At 43.8% G+C, this 16,905-nt stretch overlaps 1 protein-coding gene across 8 annotated transcripts in view; it reads right to left on the bottom strand.

Moving 5' to 3' along the window:
• Positions 1–16,905, bottom strand: part of PNPLA7 (patatin like phospholipase domain containing 7) — a 363,329-nt gene that overhangs the window by 34,158 nt on the left and 312,266 nt on the right. For all 8 annotated transcript variants that reach the window (XM_039506224.1, XM_039506218.1, XM_039506223.1 and 5 more), the window contains 3 exons: positions 10,019–10,135; positions 3,063–3,211; positions 1,550–1,702 (listed from right to left, as the gene is read on the bottom strand). In XM_039506224.1, the coding sequence (XP_039362158.1) occupies positions 1,550–1,702; positions 3,063–3,211; positions 10,019–10,135 (419 nt within the window). The remainder of the gene's footprint in view (positions 1–1,549; positions 1,703–3,062; positions 3,212–10,018; positions 10,136–16,905) is intronic.

The raw sequence follows: 16,905 nt of genomic DNA, 5'->3' as shown, positions 1-16,905 counted from the left end.
TTTTAGTTTGGATACATCGCCGGAAATCATTATCAAGTGGCTGGGAATGGATGAAGATTGCCCGACTTCAGAATTTCTGTCCGAGGAAGAAATATTAACGGGCCGTGAGGCTACGTCAGACCGCAAAAGTGATGGCGAGAATTCTAATAACGCAGGCCTCAATGACTATGACAATGACGATGAGAATGTCGTTGAAAAGGTCAAAATTTTGCCCACAGAAGCCCTTAGTGCTGTAGAAACTTGTAAGATGTATGGAGGAGCAAAATGCGGAAAATATCGAAATCATTCATCTGCGGCAAATGACAGACTTCATAAGAAAGAAAAAAATGCGAGCATGAAAGAGCAGAAAATAACGGCTTTTTTTCCTAAGTGAATCATAGACACTTTTTTCAGCATGGCCCTCTTAACCTGTGGTCCGTTAACATGTGGTCATGACAGCTTGACTCCCGACATCCGCACATAAACGGGTCTGTACTGTATCATGTTAGCGAGCAGCAGGTGGAGAACAATAGTACAGCTCTACAACAGTGACAATGAGCATAAGCTACTAAACAACAGTCCACTGGAAAGGAAAGAAACCTTATTCTACCCTTTTAAAATTGCTGAATTATTTCTCTCTGAAAAACGTCAGTTGCACATCTGGTGTCAACACTTTGCATGCTTGGAAGGAAGGATAGCTCAGTGGTTTGAGCATTGGCCTGCTAAACCCAGGGTTATGAGTTCAATCCTTGAGGGGGCCATTTGGGGAACTGGGGTAAAAATCTGGGGATTGGTCCTGCTTTGAGCAGGGGGTTGGACTAGATGACCTCCTGAGGTCCCTTCCAACCCTAATATTCTATGATGTATACAAACAGATAAAACTAAACCCCATAGATCTGTGTACCTGATATTATCCCTTCATTAATAGTCCTTCCACTAACATTGGTTTTGTTCTGCTGATACTATATCAGGTGCAAAGGAAGTGCAGATGGTCCATAATATTAATAGAAGTGTTGGAATGTTAACCATGTCACAGATATTCTGCATCTTTTGCCTGAACAATTCACAGCCTTACCGGCTTATTCAAACCCTCCCCCGACCTTATGAGCTATTCTCACCCAATCAGGGAAAAGAAACAATGCCATGTGACTTATTTACTAATTATAACTAAACAAAACAACTCAGATTTCAAATACCTATAGCAAACAGTACATGTCTGATCCTCAGAGTAAAGGTGCTGGCAAAAAAAAGGAGAGGAAGTTGCAATCTGCTCATGGGCGTTACACAAACAGGGTAAATGATTCTATTCAGGTTCTTATCCTGAGCTCCTCACCATATGTCTTTCCATGGTATTATTCAGTGTGACGTCTTTGCTCAGCTCTAATATGTACATAGCCTACAGAGAGTTAAGTAGTAAGAAATCTAGTTCTTGAGAACAGGTTCCTCAAGAAAAGAGAGCCTAGAACTAGCCCTTAGCACTAGGTTTGTATTGCTGCAGTGTTCATAGGACTCTGTTGCTGCACAGAACTAGCTACATCAGGGGCCCCCTACACCCTCAAGATTCACTTACACAGATTTCATCAAACTTCCCAAAGTCCAGGGTGCCATATCTGTCGATGGGTGGCCGAATGTATTCACAATATTCACTGTTCTTGACCATCTCCAGCTGCCGCACGCAGCACACATACGCAAGCCGGGTCTGGATCTCTGCCATGTTCAGCACCTGCCAATCAGCCCCAGATAGCCATCAAATGCATTGCAAGACTTTCATTAGCACAACTTGCCCTGACTGGCAACGGTAAAATGGAGAAATGCACTCCAGTGACTCAGGCGTATCTGCAGAGGCTGCCACATCCCACCTCCCTCAGCCTCCCAGGAGCACACTGCCAGCCAATCTGTCATCAATGGCAGAGACTCAGCTTCCATCTAACAAATGAGATCTTTCTGCAATTCAAGCAGAAGTTGGTTGTTAATTCCAGGAAATACTGGCACCTAGAAGGAGATATATAGCATGACATAGGAGGGGCGCGAAGCTCTCTCAGGGTGGGGATGAGTAACGAGCCAGCTTGATTTTCTAGTGCCAGACCCTGCTTTAGGTGGCAGCTAGGTTTGATTCGTTTTCATAGCCTCTCATTCCTTGGGACAGAGAACAGCCCAGTGTGGTATGGAGGCAGCATGTTCAACCTCACTCTATCACTCACAGCAGACACCCACTGGGGGAGTCCAGTACTATGGAGCTCTGAAAAGGAATCCTGTCCAGGCCTTAGACCAGGCCTTTTCAAGGAGGCGGACTGCTAAAGCGGGAGACCCTAAGGATTACAGCAGGGACACAGGGAACCAGAAGGAAAATGGAGGAAATTACACATTAATCCAAGCTGATCTGACTTCACCCAGGAAGGAAATCCATAGCTCATGCAGCCTGTCATGAAAATAAACATCTAAGAATTTATTATTACTGCCCAATGCAAAAATCCCTACGTTCAGCAGCAAAGAAACACAGCAAAGAGGACAAAGCTTCACTCACTTTCATTTCTAAAGCAGCCAAATCCTAACTGCATCAAGATTAGTTGTGCCAAATTCACTCCAATTGGAGAGGGGCTCTTTCACCCCTATCAAAACCAGGTCCCTGGCTCTTCTTTATATTCAGAGAGCAGTTTGGGAGAAGAGGTATCTGTGCTTGTACAGCACCTAGCACAATGAGGTCCTGGTCCATTTCCAGGGTTCCTAGGTGCCTCCATAATACAAATAACGAATAATAATAATATTATAATGCTGTAGTCCCCCACTCAGCCCCCAGAGGAATTTGCTCTTGCGTGGAGAGCTGGAGTTGGACTCCTTAGAGGAGCAAATGATTGGTATTCGGCTGTGTGAGCGCCACTTCTAGCTTCTCCCCAGATTCAGACAACTGAATTCTCCCATAACATTTTATTTTCTTTTATGCTGGGACCTTGCCCAGCTTTCCCACACCCCAAGATGCAGGTGACAGAGCAATCGATTCCCAGTCTTGTTTCTAAGATACATAGTGGGACAGTTCCCTTCTGTTTACTGAAAATCACTGTGATTTTAACCTAAGCTTACGGTACCTTCACTTTTTCAACTAGGGGATTCCATCTCTTCCACAGCAGCCACCAGCCAGACAGAGCATCGCCATAGTTGGTGAGGTCCGTTTCATCCCGGCTGCCCACATCAATTGCTATCACCACTTTTGCCCCCATGGACCTTGCAACATCCGCTATTGGGAACAAAGCCACATCATCATTACCCATCACTCCTCTCTTCTACAGCACTTACCTTTCTGGAGCTGGCCACTGGAAGCAGGGAAATGTATTTCCAAGGATCACAACAGACCACGCAAGCACAGCATGGGACAGCACAACAAGATTCCTTTTCATACAGCTTCCAGCACAGACATTCATAATGCTTTGCAGGGAGAATTACTTACCTCAGAATAATGCTATACTAATTATACTCTTCATAGTAATGTATGGTACCTGGGTATAACTATTTCTTTATAATCCCTATTTATTCTAATAATTTTCTTTCAGAAACTAACACAAATGTTGAACATTAAAAGAAAGACCTTTGGGATCATCCTTATCATAGCAAATCCCAAAGGGACATGTCCTCTTTACAGATGAAGCACCACCCAGATAAATCTCTGGCTAGGTCCTTAAGGTGGCCTGGCTGTATATTCAGTTTAGGTCCGCCACAGGCAATCTTATTGCACCACAAAGGTTCTTGCACCCACATGATCACTGGCTGCATAGCTGCCTTGATTGATACATGAATGAAGCAGCACAAATGCAAGAGGACACAGAAGAGGTCAAGGCAGAATGACCAACTGGGGAGATAAATTGGTATAGGTCAGAGGTTGGGAGAATATCAGTCCATGAAGAGCTTTGAAAGTAAGGAGGAAAATTTTGCTTAGATTTAGAAATGGACAGATTAGTGATGGTGACAGGATGGAGGAGCATTTCCCACTTCCTGAGGGGACAGAGTGGTCTGGCCATGACATTCAGGAGCCTGACAGTTTAAGGAGTAGGAATTTAGGAAGATGCTAAAGGAGGGATTTGGGGTGCTGGGCAACTCACAGAAAAGAGAAATGTGGGGAGGAGAAAAACTTCAAGATCCAGGATAACTATTCCAGAATCTCTATGGATAGTAAGTCCATGCTTGAATAATAAGAATATAGCAGTAGGGATATACTACTAACCACCTGACCAGGATGGTGATAGTCACTGTGAAATACTCAGGGAGATTAGAGAGGCTATAAAAATAAAAATGGAGGATTTCAACTATGCCCATATTGACTGGGTACATGTCACCTCAGGACGGGATGCAGAGAGGAAGTTTCTTGACACCTTAAATGACTCTTTCTTGGAGCAGCTAGTGCTGGAACCCACCAGAGGAGAGGCAATTCTTGATTTAGTCCTAAGTGGAGCACAGGATCTGGTCCAAGAGGTGAATATAGCTGGACCGCTTGGTAATAGGGACCATAATATAATTAAATTAAAATCCCTGTGGTGGGGAAAACTCCACGTCAGCCCAACAAGGTAGCATTTAGTTTCAGAAAGGGGAACTACACAAAAACGAGAAAGTTAGTTAAACAGAAATTAAAAGGTACAGTGCCAAAAGTGAAATTCCTGCAAGCTGCATGGAAACTTTTTAAAGACACCATAATAGAGGCTTAAAAATGTATATCCCAAATTAAAAAACATAGCAAGAGGACCAAAACGGTGCCACTGTGGTTAAACAAGAAAGTAAAAGAAGCAGTGAGGCAAAAAGGCATCCTTTAAAAAGTGGAAGTTAAATCCTAGTAAGGAAAATAGAAAGGAGCATAAACTCTGACAAATGAAGTATAAAAATATAATTAGGAAGGCCAAAAAAGAAGTTGAAGAACAGCTAGCCAAAGACCCAAAAAGTAATAGCAAAGATTTTTTCAAGTACATCAGAAGCAGGAAGCCTGCTAAACAACCAGTGGGACCACTGGATGATCAAGATGCTAAAGGAGCACTCTGTGACGTTAAGGCCATTGCAGAGAAACTAAATGAATTCTTTGCATCGGTCTTCACAGCTGAAGATGTGAGGGAGATTCCCAAACCTGAACTAGGTGACAAACCTGAGGAACTCTCCCAGACTGATTAACTAAGCAATAATAAGTCACCAGGACCAGATGATATTTACCCAGGAGCAGGGAGTCTCGGGGACAGTCAGGGCACAGGGAGGGGGCAGAGGGTGGGGGGGCGGTCAGGGCACAGGGACTGGGGGGGATGGATTGTGGGTGTTCCGGGGGTCTCTCAGGACACAGTGGGGGGGGGGCTAGGGGTTGGGGCAGTCAGGGGACAGGGGCAGAGGTTGGGGCGGTCAGGGGACAGGGAATGGGGGGGTTGGATTGTGGGTGTTCTGGGGGTCTGTCAGGACTCAGCGGGGGGGTGGATAGGGGTTGGGGCAGTCAGGGAACAGGGGGCAGAGGTTGGGGGGGCGGTCAGGGGACAGGGAATGGGGGGTTGGATTGTGGGCATTCCAGGGGTCTGTCAGGACTCAGTGGGTGGAGGAGTGGATAGGGGTTGCGGCAGTCAGGGGACAAGGAGGAGGGGTGGGGTCCCAGGGTGGTGGTGGTGGTGTCTCTGGGGGATGGTGAGGGGACAAGGAGCAGGATGGGTCGGGGATTCTGAGGGGGGCAATAAGTGGGTGGGGGTCGGATAGGGGGCAGGGCCAGGCTGTCTGGGAGGCACAGCCTTCCCTACCCTGAAGCTCATTCAGCAGTTTGAGGCTTGCAGAAGAGCCAAGCTGTTAGCTTTTCCAGTAGGGCCACCGTCCCTTTCACTTCTCAAATGCCAAATTATAGTCTATATTTAATTTCGGTGCCATAGGGAGATTCATATCAGGGGAGGGGAGCTTCATTTAAAATTAGGCACTGGGGGAGGGATCACATGAGTAGAGCAATATCCTTCCCAATGCTACCAAGGGAGACCCCCCCACTACATTCCCTGAGGCTCCAGAGGGGTTAATTCGGTGGTTCTCAAACTTTTGTCCTGGTGACCTTTCACATAGCAAACCTCTGAGTGCGACCCCATCCCCTTATAAATTGAAAACACTTTTTAATATATTTAACACTATTCTAAATGCTGGAGGCAACGCGGGGTTTGAGGTGGAGGCTGACAGCTCGCGACCCCCCAGTAATAACCTCGTGACCCCCCTGAGGGGTCCTGACCCCCCAGTTTGAGAACCCCTGGGTTAATTTAATTTTAGCACCCTGTGTCCATTCACATGCATGTGCTATTTTGAACATGTCAGTTTTCACAACATAGGCTCATCCCAGATTCTGGAACAAGCTCAAATGCTCAGTTCGTGGAGTATGTACATAAGCTATACTAAAGACAAACCCACAGTAACCATCTCCAGTTTGTGAGGGACCCCATGGAGCCAGTCTCTAGGAAACAGATAAATGCATGGAGGTTAAGTCCATTAATGGCTATTAGCCAGGATGGGTAAGGAATGGTGTCCCTGGCCTGTTTGTCAGAGGGTGGAGATGAATGGCAGGAGAGAGATCACTTGATCATTACCTGTTAGGTTCACTCCCTCTGGTGCACTTGGCATCGGCCATTGTCGGTAGACAGCATACTGGGCTGGATGGACCTTTGGTTTGACCCAGTATGGCTGTTCTTATGTTCTAACATAAATGAACCCAAAGTTATGGAGACAGATGAGAGTTAAGGAAGCCAGCAAAGTATCAGAAACCTGGAAAAATCTGTGACTGGATGGGCTCAGGCGTTTGATCACAAGCTGAGGTGGTTCAAAAGTTTTGGATTTTTTTTAAGCAGAATTTTTTTATTGTTTCTTTAAACAATCAAACACAGCAAGCAGCAAATATTTGGCCACACACTTCTGAAACCCCAAACCATGTTCAGGTTTTGGCAGACTAATTTCAGCTTTTCAATTAAAAAAAAAACCACAACAAATTTTGAAGGAAAGCAGACATTGTCCGTGATTTTTTTCTTTTTTTAAAAACCCCTAGTTTTCGATCCAGAAAAAGTTTTGATGGAAAATATTTGTCCAACCCTTTTAATGAGCTTTAGTGCCTTTTAGCACTAGCTGATGCTGAGAACCAGTGATACCTTGTAAAGAAGTTTTCTCAAAACTAGGTTTATGCAGAAGGTTTATTTTTCCCAGGGCTGCCCGTGAGGGGGAGCAAGTGGGGCAATTGGCCTGGGGCCCCACAGGGGCCCCCACGAGAATATAGTATTGCAATTTTTTTATGGAAGGGGCCCCTGAAATTGCTTTGCCCCAGGCCCCAGGAATCCTCTGGGCGGCCCTGCTAATGTGAAATTGCAGAACTGCTAACTGTGGTGTGTAACCTATCATTTAAATCAGCTTCTGTACCAGATGACTGGAGGATAGCTAATGTGACACCAATTTTTAAAAAACTCTCCAGAGGTGAGAGTTACAGGCTGGTAATTACTGGGCAAATTGGTTGAAACTATAGTAAAGAACAGAATTGTCAGACACATAGATGAACATGATTTGTTGGGGAAGAGTCAACATCATTTTTGCAAAGGGAAATCATGCCTCACCAATCTACTATAATTCTTTGAGGGGGTCAACAAGTATGTGGACAAGGGGAATCCAGTGGATATAGTGTATTTAGATTTTCAAAAAGCCTTTGACAAGGTCTCTTTACCAAAGGCTCTTAAGCAAAGTAAGCTGTCATGGGATTAAAGGGAAGGTCCTCTCATGGATCAGCAACTGGTTAAAAGGTAGGAATAAATGGTCAGTTCTCACAATGGAGAGAGGTAAACACTGGTGTCCCCCAGGGGTCTGTACTGGGACCAGTACTATTCAACTATACCATACAGATCGCAGATGATCTGGAAAAAAGGGTAAACAGCGAAATCTGAAGATGATACAAAACTACTCAAGATAATTAAGTGAAAAGCAAACTGAATTACAAAGCAATCTCGCAAAACTGGGTGACTAGGCAATAAAATGACAGATGAAATTCAATGTTGATAAATGCAAAGTGATGCATATTGGAAAGCATAATCCCAACTATACATATAAAATGATGGTGTCTAAATTAGCTGTTACCACTCAAGAAACATCTTGGAGACATTGTGGATAGTTCTCTGAAAACATCCACTCAATGTGCAGTAGCAGTCAAAAAAGCAAACAGAATGTTGGGAATCATTAAGAAAGGGATAGATAATAAGACAGAAAATATCATATTGCCTCTATATAAATCCATGGTACGCCCACATCTTGAATACTGCGTGCAGATGTAGTCGCCCCATTTCAAAAAAAGATGTATTGGAATTGGAAAAGGTTCAGAAAAGGGCAACAAAAACGATTAGGGGTGTGGAATAGCTTTCGTATGAGGAGAGATTAATAAAACGGGGACTTCTCAGCTTGGAAAAGAGACGACTGGGGGTGATATGATAGAGGGGTATAAAATCATGACTGGTATGGAGAATGAATATTAGGAAGTGTTATTTACTCCTTCTCATAACAGAAGAACTAGGGGTCACCAAATGAAATTAATAGGCAGCAGGTTTAAAATAAACAAAAGGAAGTATTTCTTCACACACAAAAAGTCAACCTGTGGAACTCTTTGCCAGAGGATGTTGTGAAGGCCAAGACTCTATCAGGGTTCAAAAAAGAACTAGATAAGTTCATGGAGGATAGGTCTATCAACAGCTATTAGTTAGGATGGGCAGGGATGGTGTCCCTAGCCTGTTTGCCCGAAGCTGGGAATGAGTGACGGGATTATCACTTGATGATTACCTATTCTGTTCATTCCCTCTGGGGCACCAGCCATTGGACACTGTCGGAAGACAGGATACCAGGCTAGATGGACCTTTGGTCTGACCCAGTATGGCCATTCTTATGTTCTTATAACTGAGGTTCTCAGAACGGCTATGCACTGTGACAGTCACAACTCTGTAGGGCCAGTTCAGAGGCTAATTCAAACCAGAACTGAACTCTCACTAGGTCTATGTGACTACACAATCCAGTCCACCATCCATTCTTGAGCCAATCCTCAACATCATCTTCAGACACTGTGCACTCTCAGAATGTACAGATGGATAGCAGGGACTGGTGGAAAGATTGCTAGATTAGGAATTCATATTTGTAGAGAGAGACCCAAGCTGCAATCGGCAAATAAAGTTTTCAAATTTGTGGGAGCATTTGGAGTTCTGCCCTTTAGGGAGATAAGGGCCTTTTGCAAAATTTGGATCTGGGTTTGAATTTTTAACAGCAGCCCCATCCTCCACTCTCCCAGATTGGGCTGCTCAGATTCCAGGCCTTTTACTCAGGCTGCTCTCTAATTATTTGCACACAGCTCATGGGAAATGTGCTACGAAAACAAAATTTCAAAGCACTGGCTATTATGACAAAAACTCTGACCTCCTCTCTTCCATAAACATTTGACAACATAACTAAAAACACACACACTGTTTAACATTCCTGGCTTCATTTGGTGTTAAAATGTACAGCTGGCTAATGAGAAAAACATTTTAATAGGTTGATTTTGAGATTTATTTTCATTGATTTTAATGTTTCATTGAATGTAATGGTATGTGAATTCTCCTGTTAAGAATGATATTGCTTTGAATCTTAGACACTAAGAGCAGTTAATATTTCACCATTGTTGCATATTTAGAAATCAGTTCATATTTATGCTCTGTTCTTCCAACAGATTCAAGGAAAAAGACAACCATACATTTATAGTTTTATTCTTTCGCTCCTCCCCAACCCTTTTTTAAAAATACACACTGGAATATGTTTAATAATTAGCCTGACATTATATTTTTGGCAAATTATTTGAAAGGGAACATTCCATCCCAAGAGGCCGTCTTGGAAAAGCCTGTATAACAACAAAGCAAAGGCCCTGTATCCAGACGACAATGCATCTCTGCTAGCCTCCAAGAGATCAGAATGGAGTTGTTCTGGAAGGTAATCACACTGACATATGCCTGTGCAGATCGAGTTTTACTATCTGTCTTCCTGGTGAATTCCAAACAAATATCTACAAACATACCTGGAAGATTGTTGATATAACCTCCATCCATCAAGAGATGTCCATCCTTTGGATCACAGAGAGGGGGCATGTACCCAGACAGTGACATGCTGGCACGGACATACCTCCAAAGGGAACCTACAGCAACGAGAGGGAAGACATCCATACTAACCCAGTATGGCAGGAATGGGTGGGGGCGGCTTTCAGAGTCATTACATATAATTTTGTGACAGATAATATCCCGAGGGTTGGATTGCAGAATGTTATTAAAGCATCTGAATGACTCCCAAATCATAATGCAGGCTAGGAAAAGGGTTACTCAGTCTCCAACTCAGCAAAGCACTTAAGCACACACTTAACTTTAACCATGATCCTAAGCACTTTCCTGTATCACAGCCTCCACCACCATGAAACAACAAGGTTTCTTCTGCGGACAAATGATGGAGAGGAATCACTAGCCTCAACTGTGCTGAAGGCCATTAACCCCCAGGAAATGCCACATGCGGTGGAGCTGAACACATGGGATACGCATTTGACTCCCTCCTCTCCCCCCAAGTTTTACCTGTGTTTAGATTTTTAACAGGACACCAGAGACATCACTATAAAGATGCGGGATTCACCCCCTGCACCCTTTTTGCTAAAGCAACGTTTCAACTTACAATGCAATTCTGAGGAACGAATTGCATCGCAAGTCCGAGGCCTCCCTGTATCTATAGCTTCCAGCCCTTCTAGCAACTCACTTTCCACTCATGTTCTATATGCCAAAGTGATCTGCCGGTTCATGTACCCTTGCTTGCCGTTTAACCTTTCATTTTCCATGCAGGCTGCTCCAGTTTCTGAACAGCTCAGCCCAGCTCTGCCAAACAGCATCAAGGAGACCCACCACCCAGCATGCTGCTAACTGGCTGGAGGAGCACACCACGGTCCTAGTTAACCTCTGGTGTAGATATACCAGGGATCCTTATTCCAGCTGGAGCTCCAGAAATAACCCCTTCTATGAGACCGTTTTGAAGAGGCTGGTGGAGGTGGGCACCCACCAGACTGGTGAGCAGTGCAGGAAGTGCATCAAGCACCTGAAGCAGCTCTACTACAAGGTGAAGGATGCAAATGGCAGGTCAGACAGGCAATGCACACTCTACATGCCCCTGCTATGAGGAGCTAGACTGGCTGCTTGCCACCCTGAGCACAGAGCCCACCGTCCGTCATGACATAATATTGACCGGGGACGATCTCATGCGTGATCCAGCCTGAATGCAAAGCAGGGAAAATTAAATTTAAACACGCAAGTAGTGACTCTTTCAAACTACCTTTATAATTATTCCTTGCACAACAATTAAAAGAGTACAGGCTTTGCGAGCATGAGCGCAAATCTTTGCAAATTCTGCGTCACATCAATGTAATGATATAGATTTATACCTTGACTAGTAAAGCACTGTCCCAAACACCATGGCTTATAAGTCCCTTGGGCTGCACGAAGTGGTAAAGACCCTTTTGGACCTCAGTGCTGGTCCTTTTTGTTCTGGCTAGTCACAGGAAGCTGCCTGGGATGGGATGCGGGAAAGTGGGGAGAATCCACTCTGCTGCTAGCAATCCTCTGCTTCCTAGTTTGGCATCATGTTGTTCACCTGAATTTTCTTTCACTACCTGCAGGTGATGCTTGAAAATGTTTCCTGCAGCAGAAACTTTAGTCTATCAGTCAGATACCTGGACAGAGCAAACTTGCTATGGCTGTCCAGAATTTACCAAACCTCTCCACTTGCTGATATGCTGTTCAATCAGCATATACCAAAAAATCTCCTTTGCCTGGATGGATGGAATACCAGCACAGGTCTGGGAAACAGCTTCTCTTTTCCATTCTGGGACCTCCAGAAGATTTGTATCTTCTGGCCTGAAACAATGTTACAACCAACACTGGTAACACTGCCCTTGCTAGGACTTCACACCTCACCCTCTCTCAGCCAAGCCCAAATTTTTAAAACCTGGTTAATGAAATGCACATCTAATTCTAACCAGAATGTGTCTGTGGACTGCCAACATTAGCTGTAATAAAAGCATTGCAAAGTGATAGAACTGTAGCCTAGTGTTGATGCAGAACATATAGTAAGAGACTAGTTCCTTTTTCAACCATGACCAAAGAAATGCTCTTTCACTGCCTTGGCAAGCACTTCCACCTCAGATGGACCGAGCCTCCCAGCCAGGACTCTGGTGGATAGGACTGTCCATTAGTAGGGTGTGATGAATGTGGAAATTTTGATAATATATTTTTTATTCCTCTGCATGCCTCAGTTTCCCCTGGGCTTTGCACTGTTATGCATTGAGCGTAAAGGGGAGGCAAAAGGTGTTTGACTCACACAGAAACCTGGTTGGAGACCAGAGACATGAATAAACTCAATAAAGTCTGCACATGTGACTGGAGGCAATCCCAATGGCTGGGACAGACACACCTAGCAATAACAGCGAAGAGGAAGGAGATTCCCTTCCCCCCATACCTCTCTGCAGAGAAGCAGAGAAAAGGCCCCAAGCTAGAGAACAAAGTGGAAAGATTCTGTGGCTGAGATAAGTAGGGATATTATTTTTCTGTGATTAAAAAAAACTCCATTAAAAAAAAACATAAAAATCTGTGTTTTTCCACGATTAAAATGAAATGCTGAACTTTAGTTTCCTTGGCCACAATATATATAGGTATCATTTGAACAAAATGTTTTATTGATATACTTACAATTTTAAAGCAAGTTCAAAGACTACTAGAGCCTTCAATCATTATAATAAAATAAATAGAGTTGCAATTTGTATTTCTTACATATACCAAATACTTCTATGTCAATTTTCTGAAAATACAGAATACAGTATTTTTAATGCACAAAAAATGAAGCAAAAATTGCTTTTATATTAACATTACTCACTGTCTGAGTTAGTCTGGGAGGCTGAAGTGAAATTTGAGATGCACTAAAACATGAACACCTATACACCATTGGGTAACCTCTATACGCTGGAGGCAGTTTACTGGAATATGTTTAGCTATGTAAATTTAAAAAGCATTCAAAAATCAACCACAAGGGGGAGGTTGCGCACACTGAATAAGCGACACTGGTACTGTCAGTAAAATGTAGTTAATAGTTAATATATGTTTTTATTTTTTCACAAAATGTAAAAACTAAAGATTCTCTGTAAAAAACGTAAATTCCATGGTTTTCTGTGTCAAATGGATTTCTAGGATCCCTATTGATAAGAGTATTACAATAAAAATTGTTTACAAGTGTGGAAGTAGAGAAAGAATGGACAGGGACTTCAATGCAAACAGTCCCCTCTGTGAGCAAGAGTCAGGCTAGCTGTAATCCCAATAACATGAGATTTGTAGAAGCAAGAGTTGTGTGAGGCAAGTGGGAAAGAGCTGTGTGAGAAGCTGTTGTGACCTTGTGTTAGATAAGTATGGCATGTAGACTATAGTCTAAATAGAGGTGAGAAAAATAAGTTATCAGGATGACCTATGTATAAACAAAATGCAGCTGTTGCCCATTATTGTATGTAACAAAGGTATAAATGCTGCTGTGATTGTTTACCTAGCGAGAGACCTATTTAGTTCTCTCCCACCACGCAATTGCTAGAGATAATAAAGTATCTGACTTGCTGCACCCAACATGAGAGTGAGAACTCTGTTTTTCTCCAACAACTTGGGGGCTCGTCTGGGATGGCAACGCCTGCGGAGACAACGGCAGCTGCTGCGGACAGTTCCCCTTCGAACCCCATGGCACCACAATAGAGGTAAGAGACCTTTCTCCGACACAAATTACAGGCCCCCATCACAGCATCACATCTCTTCATCCACATCCCCCTCCTTTCCAAGGATGTGGGAAAACAAGGCATCTCTTACTTCTTTTTCCTGTCTGGACTCAGCCCCAGTGATTCCAGGTCTACCTTCTGGTTACCTATACCTAGCCTGCAAACCAGAAGTTTCTTAAAGACCACTCTATGTAAAAATACTCGCTTTTATCCTCACAGGTGTTGTGCAGAGTGCAGCAGGCCACAATAGAACAGAAGGCACTAGCCATATTATCATACAGTTTTATACGCCGTGTCACCTTGTCTTCAGCCTGCCAAATGGGCACTCCACCACTATCTGTAACTGCACCATCTCTTGCCAGGCCTTCTGGTATCAGAGGATGGTTTCACGAGCAATGGCAGGAATGGGAAGGTGGGACCCCCAAAAATGACAGTGGGCACAGACACGCCATTGAGAATTATGTCATTAGGAGGGAATAAAGTCCCTGCTCCACCCAGCAGGTAAAGGCCAGATCGTCTTAGCACCCTGGCCATTTTCCCTCTTTCCCCGGTGGTGTCCAAGAATCTGCCTCTGTGACTGTCCAAGGCTTGTAGAACCTGGGAATAGAACCCTTAGCAGTTGATATATTCACTTGGTTCTTCTGGCAGGCAAACTATGGACACACGTCTGCCATCAGTGGCCCCAGTGCAATTGGGAAACCCCATTTTCAATTGGGAAAGCCAGCTACTATTTCAGGCACATTTCTTATGCCCACCACCTGTTAGGTAAACCACAGTGAGAATCGCCTCACAAACCTCCACTTACACAACCCCAACAGTGGACTTGCCAACACCAAACTGGTTATCCATGACCTATAGCAGTCTGGGGTAGCCAGCTTCCAGGAGGCAGTTGCAACCCACTTCTGGACTGGTATGGCCGACCTCAATCAAGTGGTTTGACACTGAAGAATTGGAGCAAGATCCCTGCACAGCTCCATGAAGGTCTGCTTTGTCATTCAGAAGTTCTGGAGCCACTGTTGGTCATCCCAGGTCTGCATGACTATGTGTCCCCACCACACTGTGCCAGTTCTTTTGGACCAAAAGCACCAATTTACATATGTTGAATCCTCAATAATTGCAGCATTCATCAGGTCTGTCCAGTCTGCTGTGAATGACCCTCTAAGTCCAGCCACCTTCTGCATTTCAGAAAATGCTCCCCAAATGACATCCAGTGTTGCTGAATATCTGCCCTGCTGGATAAATGATTCACCTGCAAGCTGGAGCAGCTCATCCACTGGATCCATGCCTTACGTGTGAGTAACGTGCAGAGCTGGAAGTGTCTCAGCTAAACATGGCAGGCTAAAACTACTTCTGCATGGGGAGCCAGGAAGAGCAGACAAGTTCTCCCACAATACACCACAAACCAATTCCTAGAGCAGTTCCAGCTGGTAAGATGCTAAGAACGCTGAGATACATGCCCAGAATCCTAGCACAAACATGTGTAACTGCATCACCAACATGGATGTGGGTAACTTGTTGTGTGGAAGCTTAGCTAACATGTGTCTGCCTGTGGGTGAGCCAGAATGTGGGCACACACTGCACTGTAGACATACCCTCAAATCTTCCCTGAATGGTTCCAATTATTTCTGTTAATAGTACTGAAATGAAGGCAATTATGACTGGTTAGAAGCAGAGAGATTTAATCAGGCAGGAATTGATTGGATCTGCTTCCTACAAAATGTACTGCTTTAAAGCTCCTATTTAGTTATTTTCTCCCCCTTATAATTTCTTCCCTATTCAGGTTTGCTGCAAATTGCATTTTCAAATAAGCCAAGTACAAATGTCACTCTCACACCAAGGGGTAAAGTTTCATTATATTAATGTTAAATTGGAGTTACAATGTTCCCTCCACAAGCTCTGTCCTCAATAGTTAGCCCTTAGCACATTGGACTTCAAATCTTGCTGGTCAAACTGGGTGTCGAGAATTTTGCATCTAGAATCTTTCATTAATGGTTCTTCTGAGCAGGGTATGGATTTGTAACAGTGTTTCTTTTGTCTATCAGAGGTCAATGCTGGTAGGACATTTGCTCTTCACTACTTCTGGTTATAGGTTTACTTGGGATTTCTACATGGGGAAAAGCTTGGCTTTTGGGATCTCATCAATAGAATACTGAAGACTGACTAATGCTTGAGGTTGATGTGTTTGGGGGTTTTTATTTTAAAACTTATTCTTGGAAAAAGGAATCTGTGTTCTCAAATGCCATGCAGGATGTAGCTGAATTAACAAAACAGACACACGGGTGGGGGAGGAGGAAGGCAGAAAGGTGTGCCAGCAGGAGCCAGCACTGAGAAGTGGCTGCCTATTGATTTTACAAGGTGTCTTCATAACTGGTATTTCAAAGATAGGCTGCTCTATAGTATTAAAGGCCTCTCCACAAACTACTCCACCAAGATAAGGCCGCTGGTGCTGAACAAAATTTGACCATAAGATCATTAATGTCAAGTGGTAACTCATTACATCTCAATGAATAGGAAGCAATTTGTAAGAGCGATTTTTGGCACTTGAAGAGCCCATTTATGATCCCCTAGAAGAGGAGACTGCAAGAGAATGATGAATGAGAGAACTAAAAGGGAAAGCTCCCAGCATCCTCCTATCCCTTTGCTATTGCACGTGTTTAGAAAGACGACATGGGAATCAGACGGGTATGTTTTACCGAGAGAAAAACAGAAGTGATCAAAGCCACATGGTAGAGTGCAAAACTTGTCACTATTTTCTTTCAAAGAGAAAATCACCTGCCCAGTATAGAAAATGAACACTGTGCTGTGAGTAGCGGCTAAATTCTAATCTATTGTCTTGGAACACTCCAGCTTGGTGTAGCATACTTGCAAATTTGTCACTTCCCTACTAAGAGTCAAATTCTCCAACAGCCCAGTTTAAAAGAAGCAGGGAGAACTCAGCCATATTTTTGAATGGTTTTGTGAAAAACCACAGAAAAGGACAATAATCTGGAGCCAAACTGGGGTGAAACTAATATTGCATAAGCAAAAATAGTCAACAAACCAATGGGCCTGGTTTCTCGTTTACACTAAGACCCTTTTACGCTGCTTTGGCAATGTAAGACAGCCTTAAAGTTATAAAGATCCCTATA

The sequence above is a fragment of the Mauremys reevesii genome, linkage group 19 (genome assembly GCF_016161935.1).
Source record: "Mauremys reevesii isolate NIE-2019 linkage group 19, ASM1616193v1, whole genome shotgun sequence".
NCBI classification, from domain to species: Eukaryota; Metazoa; Chordata; order Testudines; family Geoemydidae; genus Mauremys; species Mauremys reevesii.
Note: the sequence above shows the minus strand (reverse complement) of the source record. Positions and strands in the feature narration are given on the sequence as shown.